Source organism: Carassius gibelio, chromosome A7 (genome assembly GCF_023724105.1).
Source record: "Carassius gibelio isolate Cgi1373 ecotype wild population from Czech Republic chromosome A7, carGib1.2-hapl.c, whole genome shotgun sequence".
Lineage (NCBI taxonomy): Eukaryota > Metazoa > Chordata > Actinopteri > Cypriniformes > Cyprinidae > Carassius > Carassius gibelio.
Window position 1 is genome coordinate 16,890,236 of NC_068377.1, and position 21,357 is coordinate 16,911,592.

Sequence of the window (21,357 nt, forward strand, 5' to 3'; positions counted from 1 at the left end):
TGTATGCTTCTGTTTTAAGACTTCCTTTCTCTTTCTTCATTGCTCTCTCTCTCTCTCTCTCTCTCTCTCTCTCTCTCTCTCTCTCTCTCTCTCTCTCTCTCTCACTCTCTCAGTTGTCACTCAAAGTCCCACAATAATGAATTCAGAAACACTATCAGGAATGAACCCCTCTTGTTTATGAAGCCCAATTCAGACTGCGGAATCTGAAATTACAATATATCCCCACCTCAGTCAAGCCAATCTTGTAATGGTAATAAAAAATAAAAGAGAATAGGGAAAAATGTAATAAACTAAAAAAAGAGAGAAGGAAAGAGGTGGAAGAGATGTACAGAGGCTGGAAATTCTATTGCACAAGAAGCATATTTAAGGTTGATTATTGAGAGGAGAGGAGAAAGGCCTTTAGAGGACATTTCTGAGGCAACTTTCCCCCCTTTTTATCTGTCTCTCTCTGTGTTTAAACAAGTGCAGAGTCAAAGACAAAAGCGATAGTGTCGACCTTCTTTCACAGTTGAGATGTTACTGTTGATTACTGTAATTCAAGTTTAACTCAAAATTGCAGTGGGTAGGTGGTTTAGAGGTTGGGTGAGCTTGCTGAAGGGAGACGGCAGTACGTTATAGAGAGGGTAAAGAAAAAAGCAAATAAAAACGACACATGATAAAGGAAGTCTGTTCTCTTTGGGTTAGAGGAACGAGTGAGATATTAAAAGTAAAACAGAGGTATGACATGCCACATCCTGTTGCATACTACATAAACATATACACCCTCCCCCCAAAAATTAAAAACAAAAAAACAATTTTTAAACACACACCCCCACACACACACACGTGCCATGACATGTCTTTTCTTTTTTTTTCTTTTTTTTTTATCTTTGCTAATTAAAAGACTCAAAATCATCTTTATGAGAGAAGAAATACTTTTCACCAATGCTGTTCTAATAAAGACATGCTGCATTAAACATTAAAGCACCAGTAGGTAAACAGGCAGTGCAACACTTCCTTCCCTGTACATCACACCTTTAGTTTGTAAGGGCTTGTAAAGTACATGTTTTGTGTCATGGCCTGAAAACGCAACCCTCTGAGAATGTGCATGCATACTTTTAGATAAGTATGTCAGAGAATCTGCCAAACTGCCTGCTCCTTACTGTAGCATCGTTCCCCCATAAACACACGCACCTCCCTGTGCTTGAAAGCAAAGAGACCTGAAGGTCAGTCTCAAGAAAAGAGGGGGGGCTGGCATTATGCCCGCTGCACAGTGAGAGCTCCCTGCCTGCTCCAACTGATATATATATATATATATATATATATATATATATATATATATATATATATATATATATATATATATATATATAAAATGGGCATCACTAATGATGAGAAAAGTGACATCAAACACTCAGATACTCATTTTTTTTTTTTTTTTTTCTTGTACAAGTATTCAGAGCTACAGTGTTTCAGGCTACAAACTTCAGAAGCTGATTATACTGTAGGTTCAAAAATCACTCACATTATGAGCTCAGCTACTTCTGGTGTGGCACATACTGTATCTGGGAGGGGGACACAAAAGAAGTCAGATTCAAGAATCATGTGGAAGGACGTTTGCCAAAAAAGCTAAGATTTTCTGCCAAAAATGTAAAACAATATGTGTGGCATGAATGTAACACTGCCCACACCTCAAAAACAGCATACCTACAGTGAAGTATGGTTAGCGCTAGCATCATGCTGTGAAACTGTTGTGGGCATTGGGTGTCTTGTTAAAATATAAGGAACAGAGGATGGGCTACACTTTTGGGAAAATCTTCATGGGGACCTGTTTCAGCCTGCTAAAAATACCTGGGTGAGAGTTTCAGACTTTCAGCGAGATTAAATTATCCAAAACATATGGCCATATCTGAGATTTCAAACCACCAAAGAATCTGTTACATTTCTTGAATAAATAATATTTGTATTTATTTTTTTTACAGAGAGAGAGAGAGAGAGAGAGAGAGAGAGAGAGAGAGAGAGAGAGAGAGAATAGTTTATAGCAAAATAGCATGAACATGGTAAGATGGTACAGAGGAAGAGAGAGAAAAAAATAAGTAATGGTGACATTGCCAAAACATCACAAAACCAATTTCTCCGATTTGTGTTTATTAAAACTGTTCTACTTATGTACCATAAAAGCTATGAGAGTCCCGAAGAATCAATAAATAAACTGTATTTTCTCTGTCCCATGATTCAGTTACTGACACTAATCACTTTAATTCCAAATACCCTGCCAATCTAACAAAAGCTTGAGACGAGTTTATAAAATGCCATGAGCTAAATCTCAAAGTAGTAGTAAGAGAGATGCAAAATAATGAAAACTTCCTGCATTAAAATTCACCGGATAATTACTTCCGTAACATACCCTCCTTTCTGCTGAGGAGTGTTTAGGTTTAATAGTCTCTGTAAAGAAAATAGGTTTTATCTTCTTCTCATTTTCATTAATTCCTAATTGGGGTGGGGGTTGTCTGTTATTATTCCTTAGATTAAAATAAACATAGCCCACTGCATGTTCAAACTCATCTCACAACATGAGGGTGATAAGGACTGGGAATAAATAAACAATTTCTTCTTTGCTCTTGAAATTAAGTTGCTTAGAGCCTTAAGCTAAGCCACTTTTTATTTTCTTTTTCTTTTTTTGATGACTTAAAAGCACATTTCACCCAGCAAATGAAGTTCATTTTTTTTGACCTGCTTTATATGTATATCTTTAATTAGTGTCTTGTTTAGCTTAAGCTAACTGATTATCACATAGACGTGACCTAATTAACAGCCAGGCTGCTTAACAGTGGTGTACCACCCCAAGGAATGAGAAAGTTACCTTTAAAACTTCTGTAATCATTAGCTGCAGCTTCACTTAATCCCACTAAACATACATTTTTATCTCACAAGCTCTGAGTTTCAAAGATGGGGCGGGGTTTGCTCTCCCTCTCCCTTCCAGTAAGATGTTTTAATCACTCGTAACATGTCTGTACATCCACATAAGCTTTCCATTGTGAGAATGGAATATTGTTGTTGTTTTTATATAGTAAACTTCATTGTTAATGGAGAATTTAACATATACCAAAGGATAGCTAAAGTACATAAATGTCATTAATGAATTAGTTTAAGAACACAGTAAGTAAAGACACTAACTCCTTCTGAGGGTGTTTGAGGGCTGTTTGAACACTAACTTTAATTGTCAGTCATGCATTGAATGTGCTCCTCAGATTTACGTTGCATTGCTACATTGCTAGACTATTTGATCACATTCTCACCACCAAACAGCAACATCACAATCCGCCATTTTCTATCTGAAAAATTCAACTGTCAAGAATACCGAAGCACAAATGCATTCACTTCCTTTTCATTGGTTTCAGTGGTGGCTTCTCTGCTTTAGCTGCCTATTGTTAACTATCACTAAAGTCGACAGATAACTTTCAAAGCTTTAAAGGCCTGCTGTCACTTATTCTAAAAGACCTTAGCATTTTCTTTACACAGAGAATATAGGCATCATGCTGATGTTTGATGATCAGTGTCTTATTTAGTGTCCTCCTAAACACAACTAGCATGCTAGTGCTGTTTGGATCTGAACCCCATTGATACTGACAGCTCACCAATTCATACGGCCTCATTCGTTTCTACCCAATGTGAAATTGCTCTCTTAGGCCTGTAATTCTGCTACTTTGTAAAGCTTTCATTGGATAATTGCTGTTTAAATTTAATGTAATGACAGACAACTGACCGAAAAGCTAATTTTAGACATGTATTTAAATATACTTTTAATACTATATATATAGTACGCTAAATGACAAACGATTAGTGATCGTTTGAACATGACTGAATGAATTCAAGGTGCACATTTTCATTACTCAGAATTCTCTAAGCGAGTCTTTTTTAACTTACTAAACAAATGTGCGTGTGCCTTGCAAACCAGCAAAAGATAAAAAAAAATATCTGCATCTAAGTTGATTATAAGCCAACTCTTAAGAGAGGGAACTGGTTTGGTTATTGACGGACTGAGACGCGCAACGCAGCTGTTTGATTGGTGATCTCGCTGTGTTTATTCCATTAATTAATGTATCATTTCATAGCCTAAGGTTAAAATCATTGCCTTTTAAATATATACAAATAATAGATTGTGTATGATGTATTATTGTATGTGATGTTACTCTTACCAAGCTCTGATTTCTGAGAGATGCATGGAGAGGCAACAGCAATGTGGTGTTTGATTTGCGCTCTTCTGTTTATAAAGTTTACATTCATTCAATTCAGCACTCCTTATTGTGTGACTTTAGAGGGCTGTGTATAATATTGTGCTGATCCCCTGGCTCAACTGTTATCTAGCAAACAGCAGAGTGTGCCAGCCTCAGTCAAATATCCAGGAAGATTTATTCCTTGTCCTTATTTGCTTTTGATATATACATGCATACAGAATGATAACTTTCTTACCTGAAGAAGGAGAAGAAGGGTGGGGACTGTCATCCTGCACACTGCCCGTTTGGGAGTGCCCACCTCCAGCACCACTTTCCTCTGTCACATTGGAGGAGCCTGGGGTGGTGGATCGGCTGATGGATTGAGATTCAGGGTCACTAGCTGAGCCACGCCTTTCGTCCAGACCATGCTGGGAGCTGTCCTCTAGGGTTCGACGGTCCTTGCTGTGTACCCGGGAGTGGACCACCATCTGGTGGTAGGTTCTAAAAACTCTACCACAGTCGGGACACTCAGTTGCTTTCTCTTTCAAGCCAGCCAGGCTGTACTCAAGCCCTTGGCCCAGGCTCAGAGCCCCATGGTGAGGCAAGAAGTCACGGTGGCTATCAAAGCTTACACCCTCATCTTTCAAAGGCATCATGCCTCCACTTGTCTTCACTCCATGAAGGACATCAGGGTGTTGCTTCTGCTTGGAAGCATCACTAGAGCCTAAGGTTGGGTGCTCAAGCTTGTCTTTCCCAAAGTGAACAATCCCAGCTGCACTGGTAAGTTCATCTTCTTGTCCATGCCCCCCATGGTGCTGCTCTTTTGGCATGAAAGAGCGTTCCATAGCCATTCCACGAGCCATAATTTGCCAGGCTTGATAGCTGTTCAGGGGGTCCATCTCCGCTACCTTTGCTGCGGCTTGCAAGCGCTCCATACAGCTTGACTTCAGAGGGGGTACCAGGTTCAGGCAACTCAAGAGTGAGCGCTTTTCATTTTCCCCTAAGCCGTGGCTCATGTTGGCCATTGGGTTTAGGAGCTTTCCAAGCATCTCCTTCTCCTTCATAGCTATGCCTGCCTTTGCCAGCATCTGGTGCTGCTGTTCAGCCAGGCCTTGCTTGTCAGGTGTGAGGAAACCACTTTGTAGACAAGAAATGTAACGTGAATACAGATTGGCTTGGGCTTCTTGTGCCAAGCTACTCATGCTGTTCACAGAGGGTCTATCTTCATCAGCTCCTCCACCTATAGGGGGCTTGCTCTTGATGGCCAGCTTGTTTAGATGTACCTTCATGTGATTCTTAAGGAACCAGGGCTCCTTGAAACGGCGCCCACAGATCTGGCAGCAATGCTCAAAGGAGTCTTTGTGTTTCCGCATGTGGCCTTTCAGAAACCAAGCTTGACTGAAGACCTGGCCACAAACCTCACATCGAAATTCATTGTTTGGCTTCTCTCCATTGCCAGCTCCTGTGCCTTGTCCCTGGGCTGATTCAGCTGTGATGTGGGTTTTCTCCACATGGGAAATGAGGTCCTCCTCTTGGGAAGCAGCAAATTCACACAGGGTACACTTGTAGGGCTTGTGGAGAATGCGAATGTGGCGATCTAGCTCCTCGCGCTTCTTAAATTTACCCTTGCAAAAAGTGCACCGAAATCCTTGGGCTGGATTGAGGGCTTGCTCATCTTGCAGGTTGGCACCTGCAGGCTTAGGTGAGGCAGACGGCTGGCTCAGTCCATCAGGTGAGCCACTGATACTAGTTGGAGTGAGCAGGCCACAGGCAGAGCCAGGCTGTTGCTGGTTGTGACTCTGAATACCCAAATGGGTTGGAAGGTTGATAGGTTGAGAGGGTTGCAGCAAGCTGCTCCTCATTTGCTTATCACGTAGAATGGCCCTCTCTTCAAGTTCATGAAGCAGTCTGTTTTCCTCACGTACACGACCACGGCCCTTACCAAGATTTCCCAGCTTATGGGTGCGGAGGTGGATCTTCAAGTTACCCTTTTGAGCAGCTCTATGGTCACAATAGGGGCATTTGAAGGGCTTTTCTCCAGTGTGTGTACGCATATGAAGAGACAGAATGCTGTTAAAGCGGAAGCGCTTACCACATAGTGGACAGGGGTATTTGCGGTTCTTACGGGCATCATCTTCTATTTCATTCATTTGGGACATGATACCCAAGTTCTGTCCATTGAGAAATTGTTGCAAATCAACACGGCCATTGAGACCACTCAGGGCACCTACATCCATGTCACGGTTAAGCTGGTTGGCCAGTAAGGCCATCTGACTACTGATTGGCTGACTAGCTAAGGCAGCATGGGTTTTCTCATCCAGCGGGGTGGCTGCCTTTTCCTCTGGGATCTGTTGGCGACTCTGTAGTTCAGGAAAGGCATGACCCAGCTGAGCAGTCAGCTGATGAAGTTTCTGACTGATTGGGTAGCGGCCATTAAGTACTGCATTGCTGAGATGGGTGTCAACATCCGGGACCACCGAGGATACACCAAGGCACAAACTAGAGTCCTCCATACTAAAGGACAAAAGAGACAAAAAAAGTATTTAGTACACTATACAAAATCAAAGAACAGCAGGTATTCAGTCAGCACACCTCCGTCTAGCCTTAAGGCATCATTAGTAAACTTATTGTATTATCACTGTGCACAATCAACAGGAATTACTGAACAATATATAAATGAAAGTAACATTTTATGCAGAACAGTAACAAATATCAACAATAGAAGTAAAGAAGTAAAGTATTTGAACAGAACAGGTCACAGTACACTATCTTTACCATTGTCTGAGAAATGTTCATGAAGTGTGGTGACGGTCCGATTCCATTTAAACAGCATCACAACATCAAGTCTGTCTTAGACTTTAGCCCAAACACAAAGGTGTTTCATTTTTTAGCTGAATTGGGTGTACAGGTAAAAAAAAAAAAAAACAGTACATATATTCTTTTGTGTGGATCTACATCTCAGATTTTATACTGCATTGTCTGGAAAAGAAAATAACACCATACGGCAGTTAATTCAGTTCCTTATTGAGTATCCCTTTGTACGTCAGCAATCTGACTGTGGTGTGAGGAAATGGTTAATAATGATGACTGCACTTCAGTGACAAGTGTGAAGAAAAAAAAGAGTGAGTTCATCTCCCTCTGATTTATGAAGTACTACATGTACTCTCACACTTGGGGAGAGAAGCTGCAACTCTCAGAACTTTTTCTCAAACAGTAACACAATTTTGGAGGCAATAATTACCCAGTAAGCACGGCAAGGCGCTGCATAATTAAGCTACTTGGTCCCATCCTATCAGAATCCCACCAATTACACGCCTTAATGAAACAGAGCAATGGTATTGTCATGAAGCTGCCGCAATACTACAATTATGATATTAACAATAGCACTTAAAACCAAGGGGTTACTCCAGTAAACACAAGTCCTTATCTCACTGTTGCGACACTTGTCTTGGCGTAATTTTCCATTAAGAGGCACATTAAGTTTGATGCAAATCATTCTGTGTTCACCTTTTTTTCCCCCTCTCTCTGTTCTCTCACTCTTGTATGGCTTCCGATGAGAAGAAAACAACAGTTGGCATTATTGAAAGGGTTCCCAAAGAATCAGAGGCTTCCTAGTCATTTAAAATGGCCACAGAGTGGCCCAGTGAACTGCCAGCCTAAAACTAATACATGAGCAGTGCCTGTTGTCATCTCGATAGCTTGTTCTTATTTAGCATAATACTCACCATCTTAAGGGAGGATACAGATGTTGCTGCATTCCCCTGAAAATGACAGGGTCAAGCTTCAGAAACAATAAAGTACGTTTTGCTTTGGTCAACAAAATATTGTAATATCTCATTAAGCTGATTAGTATGCTGCCTGGAAACGGTGGCTATGTGCTTTAACACATGATTATGAATGTGATGCACTGTGGTCATTTGAACAAAGGGAATGGCAAGAGCAGGTGTTCAGGAAACTGCATCCAGAAAGATTGATATGAGAGCTTTCTCTTCTATCTGCATTATTTGGAAACACATGCTGGTTAGTCTCTCACACACTCATCACCTGAGGAAGGGTAAAATGTTCTGGGCCAGGAACCCACACCCTTTGGTCATTAATAAACCTTTTAAATGGTGCCGATTGACCCAGTTTACTTGTTAGAGTAGGACTGCCTAATGACTCAGCACCTGGGCCGCTGGCACATGATATTTCAACTCTTCCTGATTTCTTTGCTGACAAGCAGCAGCAATTCAGACAACCAGTTAAAAGAACCTACTGGTCTGGTTTGGAGAAAAAAAAAAAACCACCTTAATTTGTGGAAACAAATACACAAAGACTAACAAACCAGCATGTACACACACACAGTAGTCTGCTGTAGAAGGCAGTGGGATTGGAGCACATATTTGCTGATGCTCTCATAAGAACTCTAATAAGGGCCGCCTGTTCTTTAGCTATTTGCTCTTCCTACACCATGTCGGTTGCAGTCTTATCTCTCCAACATGAATAAAAAAACTGAGGCCACTTCCAGTCACTGCTAAACACACTGTGGGCTGCTGCTGAATGCCATTCCTCTTTAGTCCAGAGTTATGACTCTGAGGAATTTAAAAGAAAAAAAAATGCTGGAATCTGGATGTGAACAATACACTGTAGGTGTATTGTGTTTTTAAAGACTGTGTTTGTTGTAAACACACTCACGCGTGTAAACACGTGCGCTGCAAATTACACATGGCTAAGCAGTTCTGTGAGATTTTTGATATTCAGCAAAATGTAATACAGGAATAAATGCAAGACAAATATAAATCATGGACGGCTCGCTCTGCCAAGTCATGTGATTAAAGCAACGGTCCTCAAAGGCCTAAAAATACTGGTGTTTGGGTTTAGTCTGACGACTTATGACTTTGGAGTTTCTTATGGGAAGCGAGTTGTTCAAATTGCTTTCGTCAACGTCGCAGCAAATCCTGGCAGAAATCAGGCGAGGCCCTTTCTGAATGTGGTCAGCATGCCTTCTGCAATAGAAATCTATGATTTAAGCGAGGCATGATGAGCAGTTGCTCATTTGGAGAGATAACTGCTTGCCCTTTTCTTCAATTTGATTTCCTTCTTTATCTTTAACAAATAACAAAAGCAAACAGACAAAAGAATAATGTGAAATGAACTGACAAACCCAGTTTGTTTTTGAACATAGCCTCGCATGACGACTTTACGCAAATGAAGTGCATTATTATGCCTTCCTTGCTCCCAAGTCATTTCTTTTATTTTTTCTGATTAAAAAGAACATTTTATATGGTTTAAGTGTTGTCACACACACACACACACACACACAAACACTCACTTCTGCAGAGGCAAAGTATCAATTCTATATGTGAATGAAGATGCCTAACACAAATACACCCACAAAAAATAACACGAACAGTCTGCAATATTTTAAAGAGCATCTATAAATAAATTAAGAAATGAATACATTAACAAATAAATTTGGTACTGGGAATACTTTAAGAGAGGCATCACTGTGGAACAATTATCAGTAAAGTGCATATTTTCCACAGAATAATTAGCAGAATCTCCAAGCCAAAAGCCTTATCTAAAATGAAACAAAGTCATTACAATCTAAATACATCTGCTCTTAAACACTGCCTTGCTTAGTGCATATCTGAAAATGCATCTGAACCAAAATTTCTGAGCAGCTAGCACATTTGTGGGCATTTTGTCAAAATTAAGACAATGCCATTATAATTCAGTAGAACGCAGCAATAGTGTTATGAGCAATTCGTTTCTTCATATTTGCATGCGGTTATTCATAGAAGCAAATTTAAAACACCCCACTTCATAAATCTACAGCACATGTAAGGTTTCAGCGTTCTGCTTGCCAATATTTCTTCAGCGAAGCATGTCTCTGTTATCTGCATTCGTAGGATGCCCTGCAAAGTTTCACAGCCTATCTTTGCTCTGTTAGAAATGCTAATGTCTCACCTATTTGGATCAGTGCCATTGAGTCGTGGCCCACAGCATGTAGGCCTGACAGCAAACACGGTGGTGGCTCCCTGTCCCAGACCCTCTTCCCCTTCCTCTCTCTCTCTCTCTCTTTGGGCTGGGGCAGCTGGGTTAGTCAGGAGCTAGATGAAACGATCGAGTCTCAGCGGCCTGATACTACCTGTCACACGTAGCGTAACAGCAGCAGCGTGCTCTAATTAACGCGTGCACCGCCGCCGTGTCTCTTGAAAAGCCACTGAGACTTCCTTTAGAGCACTGTCACACAGGGCCCAGTGGCATGCAGCTTTACAGTCTGTGGTTAATACTGAGCCTTTCAAACAACATGGCAAAACAACCGGATTTATGTCTTATCTTTACCTCACTTTACATCACATTCTGTTCTCTTTTGCAAGCTCTGCAAACCACATCTTAATTAGAGGGTGCACATGCCAGCGTCAAAATGCTGTCCTTCTTATCTTTGCTTTGTCAAGCAGGGCCATTGTTTCAACACCACAGAACATACAGTGTAATTTATGCCTTAACATCACATGCTGAAGCTACTGTATGAGTATTTAGCAGGATCCATATATCACTATGAGTAATGCAAACACGCCAGTGTACTTTGTGGCAGGTGTGATAAAAGTGGCAAATGCGATGCACTGACGTTAAACAAAGGTGCATCTAAGATATCTGAACTGATTGTGGTTTCTGCCAGAGCCTGCAGTAAGAATTGCAAAGTGCATGAATATGTTTAGCATTATCTAGCAGTTAGATAGCTTTCAGGAGGGCGGGTTTTAATTGTGGAACCTTAAGGTGAACACGACAAAATTAAGGCCTCTGTAGCGACAAAATATTACATTAAACTTGAGGGAACCTGTACGCGTTTGCGTCCTTGAGCTGGTCCTCTAGTGGCTTCTCGCAAATCAACATGGAGGGCAGAATCAAGGTTCCATATAAAACACACACACACACACACACACACACACACACATACACACACAAACTTGCTAACAAAAAGTAAAAGTAAACTTTAGCCTTGAACAGATTCTGAACAAAGAGTTTTTAAGTGTAAAAACTAATCTCAAAGAGGACATAAAACCCATCTAATTCTTAAATGTTCTAGATTACACCGAATGTTCAAGCCCTAAATCAAATAACACCAGAGCAGATCTGGCTCTTTCGGGCTTTGTATCTTGTTATAACATCGTTTTGGTGTCCTTCTGCATCACTGTTTGGGAGAAGTATGTGTACATTTAGAGAAAACTGAGGTTTCAAGGGGGGAGAAGGCATAGACAAGAAAAACAAACTGAAGTCAAAGTTTTCGGAGGTTGAAATGAAAATAAAAAATACAGATCACAAGGCCATTAGCTGCTCTGTTATTGTGAAGCTTTATCGACCAAAATCCATTGACTAATTACTATACAGTGGCTGATTAATTAATTATGAAAGAGGTCATCGTTATTGATAAATCAATCATTATTTACAGAAAGTGCAAAAGTCAGTTTTATTTCCTCCTAATCATTAGTGGCCCCCGTATAAAACAAAAAGGAACTAACAATTTGGTGTTTGAAAACGGCTGCCATGTGTTGCATATTTAATGGATGGAAACGGTACTGCATGCTATGCACTTATGGGAATATGGCCAGGAACATACAAAAACAAAATCATAAACCTATAGCAACAGTTAAATCATTGCGCCCTTATCAGAGAGGTCCGATCTGTCTCTTTCTCTGCCTGTGTTTAGTCTGTTGCAGGTGGTCTTCAGAATATTTCTCATTAATCCAATAAAACATGGCTTGTTTTTCTTCCTCCCGATGCTCTTTGACTGAACTAGATTATTAGTAGCTGTAATGAGGCATTAAGCAAAGGTTCCCAGCACAAAACCGAAACTGAATCAAACAGAAGAAACGCAAGCAGCCTGAAAAGACAAACTCGTTCTAATCCAGCAAACAGCTCGCTGCATGATGCAGGTTGTTTTCTTATTTGTGGTTAGAAAGTAAGTGACCTAATTATACTTAGTTCATAGGTTGCAAAGCCACCACAGACAGAAAAATTGTTACAGTTACAGATACACACGGGTTGCGTCGCCTTCCTCTCTACACAGTTCCCTTCTATTAGCTCAGCCTGTAAAACTCTCTCAGTCTCCGCCGGTGTCTGTCTCACACAATATGTCATTGAGAGCATCTTAAGAGAACATTTCAACAGGTAGTTCAGCTTTCAGCTCATCTCTATGGGATCAGTATGAGCCCTTGAAAGGATGAGCAGAGAAAAAAAAATTCTGTTGCTTTTATCCTGTGTGTCTGACAGGCTTGTTGGGATTCCAGGGGAGGGATGATCAGTGGGAGACCAAATAATTCTCACAGTTCATTGTCCTGGCCTGCTGCTTCCTCATCCTCATCATCATCCATAGACGGCCTGAAGCTCAAAGCCTCCCTTTATGTTAAACATGTGCAGCATTACCCTGAAGACCAGCATATGTGCTCTGTATATGTGTGTATGTGTGTGCAAGAGAGGTACACTGGTAGTCACAGCGGGTCGAGCCTCCTGCTTATAGATCTCAGACTGTGAGAAGGGAAAGAAGATGGATAACTGTGAGCATTTGTTAAATTGGGTTAGAGTTGGGTTAGAGGGGGTCTGTGCACAACAAAGTGGGAGAGTTAAGCTTTTCACCTCAACAAAAACAAAGTCAAGTGGCCAGTGATGAAGACCAAAGTCCAAAGTGATAATTCATCTCTAAAACTTTCCCTTGTGGTTTCCACCCACAATTACGGAGAAATTTCAATTGTACATAAGATAGCTGGCACTAAAGAGTGAAAAAAAGATTCATTTTACACTGTCTGACCTGAAGGTCTTTTGGCAGTCCTGATAGAAACACAGGGATGTTTCTTAGTGGCAAAGCTGAGTGAGTTGTGATCGAACCAACCGCCGCGCATGACTACACCTCAACACAGAAAAGCCGAAAAACAATGAATGCAGTGTGGTGATGGGCAAAATGGCCTTCATCCAAGCCATTACATCATCTTTCCTTCTGCTCAGGACAGCAACTCTGGGACAATACTGAGAGATAATCGCAAAAAAATAAAAATGAATCATGACTCCATTATTGGGAAAGAGTTCTGCACCTCTCCAACTGTTGCATCCCGCTCTGAACCTTTAAAACAATAGTTCACACACACAAAACAAATGGAAATTTACTCCCCCTCATGTCATTTCAAACCTGTATCCTTTCTGTGGAACACACACAAACACATATATTTTGAAGATTTTTGTCCTTACAATGACAAAAACTACACGACCTGCTTCTCATTATGAAGACAAAAAATATCTTTGTTTGTGTTCAATAGGAGACAAAAAAGACATAATTCGGGGGTGAACTATACCTTTAAGGACACCAAAGAGAACCTGACTAAATGTGATATGAAGCTGTATTTGACTGTCTGAAGGTGACACCCTCTCTACCTCAGCTGCGGCGAACAAAGATTACCTTTGTGGAAAACTTAAATGTCAATGTAACCCCCAAATAAGTGAATATCAGAAATAATTGCTGTTTTCTTCTCACACATGCTGGTTTTGTGCGTATGAGTTTTGCATAATGACTCCAACAAGGGGTGTTGTTTTGACAGGTGCTGAAATCGAGTCGAGAGGAGAGGGAGACAAGGTTCAATTTAGTTTGTGAATATTTTAATTGTTGCATGGCTAATTAAAATAAAAGAGAAAAAAGGAGAAAAGAGAGAGAAAGAGAGAGATGTGACTCAGTGTTTAACGCTATATGTGTGCATACGTCGGTCCTGAATTGTGCCTCCAAGCTTTTCGACACAAGACAGACAGTACAGGAGAGAAAAATCTGCCGCTGCTCCAACTTACTTACCAGCTCTTCACAACCGCAGCCTGTAGTTTGGAGTTTTCACAAAACAAATGTATGGCTAATTAGAGATACTCATTAAGGGAGGCAAGTCAAGTAATTATTTTACTTCATGCCGCTGTTAATTGAATGATTCTTCAATGTCTTTTGAAAATATCTCCTTTTTAGTACCCCCCCTCCCCCCTCCCCCACACACACACACAGAAAGCAAGCCTATAAGACTATAAACAGGTACCACAGTTATGTGCTCTTGAATGAAAAAGCACTTCTGTCATAGCAAATGGGCTTTTTAAATATTGAACCGCTGCATGCCTTTTTAATATGGCTGATGTTTAATCTTCTTTATTCTGTCACTTTAATACACTCGCCGAGCTAAACTGAGAGAAAGTTTCACTTTTGTGTGGAGACGTACAGTTACGCAAGTATTCTCTGTCCATACGGCATGTTTTTAAAAAGCAGCCCGCTCACATCCTGTTTAAGAAAGCCACTAATCTTATCAAAAGCATCAGGAAGTCAGAGCTGACTGCTAATGTTCATGACTTTTTGTACATGTTACATATCTTTCTTTTACTTAGAGCTATCTTAGTAATTTTTTTGTATTTATTGTTTGTCTTCTGCTCTATTGTTTGTCTGTGAATGGTAAGATGAGACAGGCCTACTAAAGCATTTCTTCTCTCCACAGTTGCTCATCACTGCTGAGCAGAAGAGGAAGACCGTGGTGGGTGAGAGTATGTTAAAAAGCCTCTCTTTATCAAGAGAAAAGTGTGTTTTATTGTGGGCTAATTGTGAAGGGAGGAAGTGTGTGTGGAATGGGTGGATTCTGGAGAGAGGGTGGAGGACCTCAGGGAGATCAGGGCACATGTTTATTTATCAGGCTTTATCGGAAATGGTGAGGCCACAGATCCTAGCAGGATCAGAGACAGAGAGAGAGAAAAATGCTGCTCGGGCACAAGCCAGGCAGAAAACCTTTGCCTCCATGCCAACGTTACGCTGTCACACGACTATGATTAAACGACCAAAGCAGAGCTGGTCAAACCTCAAAGGCTTTTGTTTATATATATGAAAAAAAAATGAAAAAAAGAAAAGGTTTTATGATTCATGCAACACAAAAAGCTACATTCACTGTTTCTTTTTTATGCAGAAAGGCAACAAAAATAAGCAGGTGTTGCACAGTCTGTAGCTTAACAGAGATTTTTCCATGCAAATTAACATTTTATACTTGGTGTTTCAAGGACCCATTTAGGGTAACATACTGAGCAGAACTTAAAGATCAAGTGTGCAATTTTTTCAATGTTATGAATAAATGAATAAATAAATAATAAAAATATGCAGAGGCATCTATGAGTAGACCATTAGTAGGTTGATATCCCCTAAAAGTGTAAACACTGTGCCGCTATCAAAACACTGCAGTTGAGTTGTTTTAACCTTCATGACCAGCATGACATAGCAACACTCACTCAACCAATAGCAAGTTTCGGGACTACCGATGTTTCTGACAAATTGCAGCTTGGGAAGTGTTTGGAAAACCTTGTTTTAACCTAAACATTTCACCTTTTAATCAAAGTTATTTTCAAGAGGAATGATTCTCAAACTAAGTAAAGGAGCCCTATAGTGACATCGAAGAGAACCTGTGACCCGTATACTACAGCACACACACACACACACACACACTATATATACATATGCAAAAGTGCCGTCTGAAATGTCCTTCTAAAATTATCATTTTTATCAGTTTAGGTTCAGTCATTTTACTTTAATGTCAATGTATAGGTTATTTTGCATGCTATTAAAGTGAAAAAAATTACATAAATATAGGAGTCTGATAAAAATAGTAATTATAGATGAAAATGACAGACAGCACTTTTCATACACACACACACACACAGATTATATATATGTTTTTTTACTTTTTATGTCACTTCAAAATCATTAACCACTGGTTCAAACAGCATATGAAAAGGATACATGACTTTCACATCCCCTATATTTAAACAATACACTTCATAGCAGGAACAAAAGCCTGAGAACAAGGGTCAAAGCCAACCCAAGCCCACTTGAACTGCAAATCAAAGCCTGTCAAGAGTAAGGCCGTCCACCTGTGGCATTTGTGCATCAGAGTTTAACTGATGGGAAAGAGACGGAGGCCTAGTTTGAGAGAAGTCTGGGTTGGCCAGCACACTAGATTCCACACGTCTCCTCACTCAGTCCCTTGTTCTTCTTCCCCTGGCTCGTTCGACACATTCTTATCCTCCTCTCTGCCCTATGTGACCTTGAACATGATAACACATTCATCCTCTTTAATGGGAGGGCTGCCACGGTGACCCACAGTCAGCAGGAGAGGAGTAAAGCAAAGGGAGAGCAAGGAAAGATAAGTTCATAAAACCATAGATGTTTTAGTGAAAAACGAACTCCCGGTATCTCTGTCCCAAGAGATGGGAGGTGGGCACGTGGCTCTTTTGTAAATGTGGGGAGGGATTACACATATTCCTCCATTCATCTGATTTGGTTCGGTTCGAGCTGCCATGTTAACATGTTCTATGTGTTACCATTGCTCGCCAGCACACCTCGCGTGCTGATCTCCGTATGAGCGTCGCCGGGGAGGTCGTGACCTCTATGCACAATTTGGCTGTCAGAAGCTAAACAGCAGAGCTACACAGCGGGTGAGGAGACGGGAAGTTTTTATAGTGTTTTATAAAGCTGGTTTAAATGAAAATAGACATAACTGTGTAGATATTATGAGAAGGGAATATATATATATATATATATATATATATATATATTAATGAAACGTATCATTTACGGTGCCCTTAAGGTGACATGGTCGGTTCACTTAGTTTTGTCGTGGCCACGACATAATAACTTGTGTGAATGGGATATGTCGTGGCCACGAGTTATTCATTTGAGGGAATGAAAATGTTTAATTTATAATAAACTTCATCTGAATGCTGACGTCCGCATGTAACACAGCCATGACCTATGGTTAATATAATCAGGGGTGCACATAATTTTTTCAGCCTGGTTCTCATAAGAGAACCTGGAGATATGGTTTGGTCCTCACACTGCATATAGTGTATCCCATTTAATATAACTATAAAAATGAATTATTAACTTTATTGATTTAGTTTTTTTTTTTTTTTTTTTTTTTTATAAAATAATCGAAAATAAACTAAATAATAGTGTGTGATAATATAATAAAAAATATAAGTCAGTCCTTATATTAAGTAAAAATACATTTATTTTATAGTAAACTTAAAAATAAAATGCTAATATGTAATACTACTTTATTTGTTTGCCTCTTTAAAAATAAATAAATAAAAGCGTTTTCATCATATTCAAACTTAACATCAGCAGGCTTTTATTTTGGCAGGTTGCCGGCAAGTAAGTATACATGCTTCCAGATTTAGCGCTGCTGATTAAAGAGCGTCAGTGGATGAATGCCACAGTTTTGCATTGTGCTTTGAAAACGGCATAGCATAGACTAGATTTATTCTTTCAGGTCGAAAATAAAACTTATATTGTACAGTTTGTGATCTAAAATGGTAATTGTGTATTAACAGCTGTCAACAGTGTCGGTACACAAATGCGCTGTCAGAACATGTCAGAACACTTATGTGCACCCCTGAATATAATAATTTAATAATGCTATAATTTATATATAAGAATAATATTATATTAAATATATAATAATTTCTTTATTCAAAACAATATATTAATGAATAAATCCTTGATAATCCTGGGTTGCTATGATCACGCATGTTTGTTTACGTATTAAGAAAAACGGATGTTGTTCCATCAACATAGCATCTCGAGGCCACATAAGGATGTCGGTACCACGAAAAATTGATATCATGGCCACAATATAATATCACATTCCCATGAGTTAATATGACATTCCCTCCAATTAATATCTTGTGGCCACGACATATTATCATGTTCTCACAAGTTAACCGACCATGTAACCTTAGGGTCACCATAATCTTTCAATAAAAGAGACTGTTTTGTATATTCATTCAGTTTAGTAATTAGTAGTTTATTATTTTAACCATAATTTTTTTTCAAGTTATCTTTATTCTTTACAACTTTATTTGTATGCTGTGTTGATTGTAATATATGTCAAATGAATGGCAACTGAACTACAGCATGTTTAGTATTGTTTAGTATAGTTTGTATTTTTTTTTATTTTTATTTAAAGTATATTTTAATAAAAGTATCTGAAGTTTCCCTGCATAATTTAAATCAACAACTGAGACAGAATTTCTTTCATTTGTAAGCAAAATGGACACTGTAACTGAACTATACCAAAATAAAAAAATGGAATTGAATTAAATTGAACGCTTTTGAATCATAATTTAATTAATCTGGAAACAAATGTAGCGATAAACAGCCCTAGTAACCATTGTGACACCTGTAACACTGGGTTGCCTAACACAGATGTAGATCATCAGGTCTCTGTCACTTGATTGGATGTGATGAAGCCAATCACTGAGCTTTGCCTGTCTGAAACACTTCATATATCTCTGAGAAGAGGCGTCTATCATCTCTGTCGTCTGCTTAACACACACACACACACACACACACACACACACGCACGCACGCACCTTTAACCCCTATGGGACCTGACACCAGCACCCCGCAAACATCATCCCCATCGGTTGAGAGGTTTAATCTTTCACTCTCCGCCATTTCAGAAGACCCTGACTCTTGTTTGTGTGGCCCCCTCCCCTTGTTCTTTCCTTCCCTCCCTCCCTTCCTCTCCCCTCTCCATATTTTCTCTCCTGCATCTGATTAAGTTAACAATGTGGCGTTATTTGCATGCTGATTTGGCAAGGTCCCTCTCCTCCCCGCTCTCTCTCACAAACACAGGGGTTGGATCGCGGTAATGTGATAGCACAGCAGCCAGCCGATGCAATCTCTACCCCTCCTCCAAACCCAGGTGTGTGCTATCCACTTCCCTCTTAATTCCCTCCATGCTCATATTTTAGTCCCTCTTTTTTTTCTGTCGTTTTGTGTCTTGTAAGGCTTGTATTATAGTCAAATCTGGTGCAAAAAAAGGTTGGAAAAGGGGGGCGTATCCTGTTTTTTATTATTATTAATTATAGACAGCGGCTGATGCGAATGTATTCCGAAAGCATCTTCAAAATAGGTCGGCATACAGTTTTCTATTCTTATCACATTTAAATGTCAACATGGTGCAAAGCTCTACAAATTAGTTCAGGCAGACTTCAACCCCCATTTAACATTTAAAGCTCCGTTCAGTAAGCCCCCAATGTGTGATTCAAATCAGTTTACACACACATAAAAAGGAAGCGGTGCGTCTTTCAAACTTCTCATTTCAATTCTGATATTATTGCCAACCTTTTGCCAAAGAATAGGCTGGCACAGACAAGGGAAAAAGAGCCACTAGAAGAAGCAACAGAAACAATGCATTAGCTTTCATGAATTATATATCCGCTTTCATTCTGAGCAGAATCAAGGATTTTCTGAGCCTATGCATATCCTAGAAAGGAATGAATAAATCACGACGGTGGGGTCATTCCTTTTTACATGCATTGAGAGCCATATCTGGATGATAATGTCCACATAAAACACTTACTGTGGTTCATTTGAAATGCAAGCGATGCAAAAATTTCCCCCCGATTCTTGTATGTCAATGGAAATGTCCAGAGGAGAGCTGCTGTTTCAGGAAATGTATTTGTTACAGAAGATGCCAGAGGCAAATATTGAAGGACTGGGTTATTTCTGATGACACCAGGATTCAGACTTTGGGCGAACAGGAATGATTTCTGAGCTTTAACAAAGTGAAGAAGTGAGTTTACTTTATAGTCACAGGTCTATGTCTACCACATAAAAGGACATGTGTATTGGTATACGTCTAAGAGGGTAGTAAAACATGTTAGCATGTTGTAAATCAAGCCAATCAACTCAAAAGCACCGCACGACAACTCCGTAACCACTAGTGTCTGTTCTCAGAAGACTTCCCTAAGCTATACCAATAATTCTTTCCCAGTGCCACAGATTGGAGCAGGGTGCCCTGTTGCTCAGTTGACTCAGCATTATAAGGCGAAGAGGCTAAGGGCCCAGGGGGTGAGTTTCACACCTCTAGCTGTTTTATGCCAACATGCGCCATGCACAACCCTGCAAGTCTGCTCCAGACAGCCCTGGAGGAGCACTCACTAGGCGTGTGAGGATAGGACGTGCTCCTCACGCCTCATTACCCAAACGTCCTATCTAAGTCCCCCATTCACCAGCGGTAGAGCGGAAAAGGCTACAGACGTGCCTCTATGGCCTCGTATACCAACTCCTTCATTTTAGCCTAGTGCGCTTCCTCTACACCAAGGGGTGCTTTACCATCCAAACTCCGTTGGCCAGGATTGGTGTTCATGTATGTTGTCTCAATGCTGCCATTACCCATCTGCTTTGAAACACCAACCCAAACCTTCTAAACCTTTGTGCTTGTCATAATCAAAAAGCCTTGGCCTCAGATGAGAGAGATGCCAAAATATTGAAGCTACAAAAAACATTTACCTGATCCAATTCACTATTTATTCTTCAGTGTACCTCCAATTGGACATGGTGGTGCAACGTCCGCACCTTTTGAATGTGCTATAAAAGCTATTCGCTCTAAAGGTGCTCTAGGTGTGCCTAATAAGTCCGCAGCCAAATGTCAAAAGAGTTATATATCTCTGAGGGCTTTAAATGACTATGGTGTAAAACGAGTTCAGGAGGGGTGAAAGAATATGATGAAAATGAATAATGTTCATTATTAGACAAACAGACCCCAATGGCGCTCCTAAAATTGGCAGAGAGCGAAGATTTCCCAATGTTAAAGCACATTTGTCCACCGAGTAATTATCGAACTGAACTTTTCATGGCATTGTTTCAAAATTATGAAGAATTATGCATTTTTTACATTTAATGTGTGAGTGGCAGAGGGCTGCCAACTGAAGCCTGTGCAAGTGTGTGCGGATCGCCAATCTAATATAAGCCTGCACTCTAAGTAATTGACTTAATGCAGGTATAAATGCAGGTCTGCTTCGCTAGGTTACACAATTGAGTCCCAGCAGATTAGCTTTTAACTTTAGAGATGTGTTACTATAACTAGTTTATCACTCTTGCTATCCCCGCACAATATGCCGTCTCCGTAACGTTTGCTTTCTGAGCCCAATGTTTGTGATATTCCCACTCTCTGCGTTGCACTCTACGTCCGCCTGGCAACTTCAAATATTTATCAAATGAAGGATGGGAAGAGAGAGCCCTCTCCATCCTGCTACAGTCATTTACCAATTATTTTGAGCACCTGCTGACAGGTACGTGTCACAGTCAGCTATCCTTCCCCAATCCTTCTCCTCA

At 40.2% G+C, this 21,357-nt stretch overlaps 1 protein-coding gene across 7 annotated transcripts in view; it reads right to left on the minus strand.

The window, feature by feature from the left end:
* The window catches only part of LOC128016678 (zinc finger protein 536), a 175,171-nt gene that overhangs the window by 79,109 nt on the left and 74,705 nt on the right, over positions 1–21,357 (minus strand). For 5 of the 7 annotated variants that reach the window (XM_052601365.1, XM_052601367.1, XM_052601368.1 and 2 more), the window contains one exon: positions 4,453–6,710. In XM_052601365.1, the coding sequence (XP_052457325.1) occupies positions 4,453–6,709 (2,257 nt within the window). In that variant the 5' untranslated portion in view covers position 6,710. Of the gene's footprint in view, positions 1–4,452; positions 6,711–10,145; positions 10,376–21,357 lie in introns of those variants that run through there. The other 2 variants (XM_052601369.1, XM_052601371.1) reach the window with 2 other exon arrangements.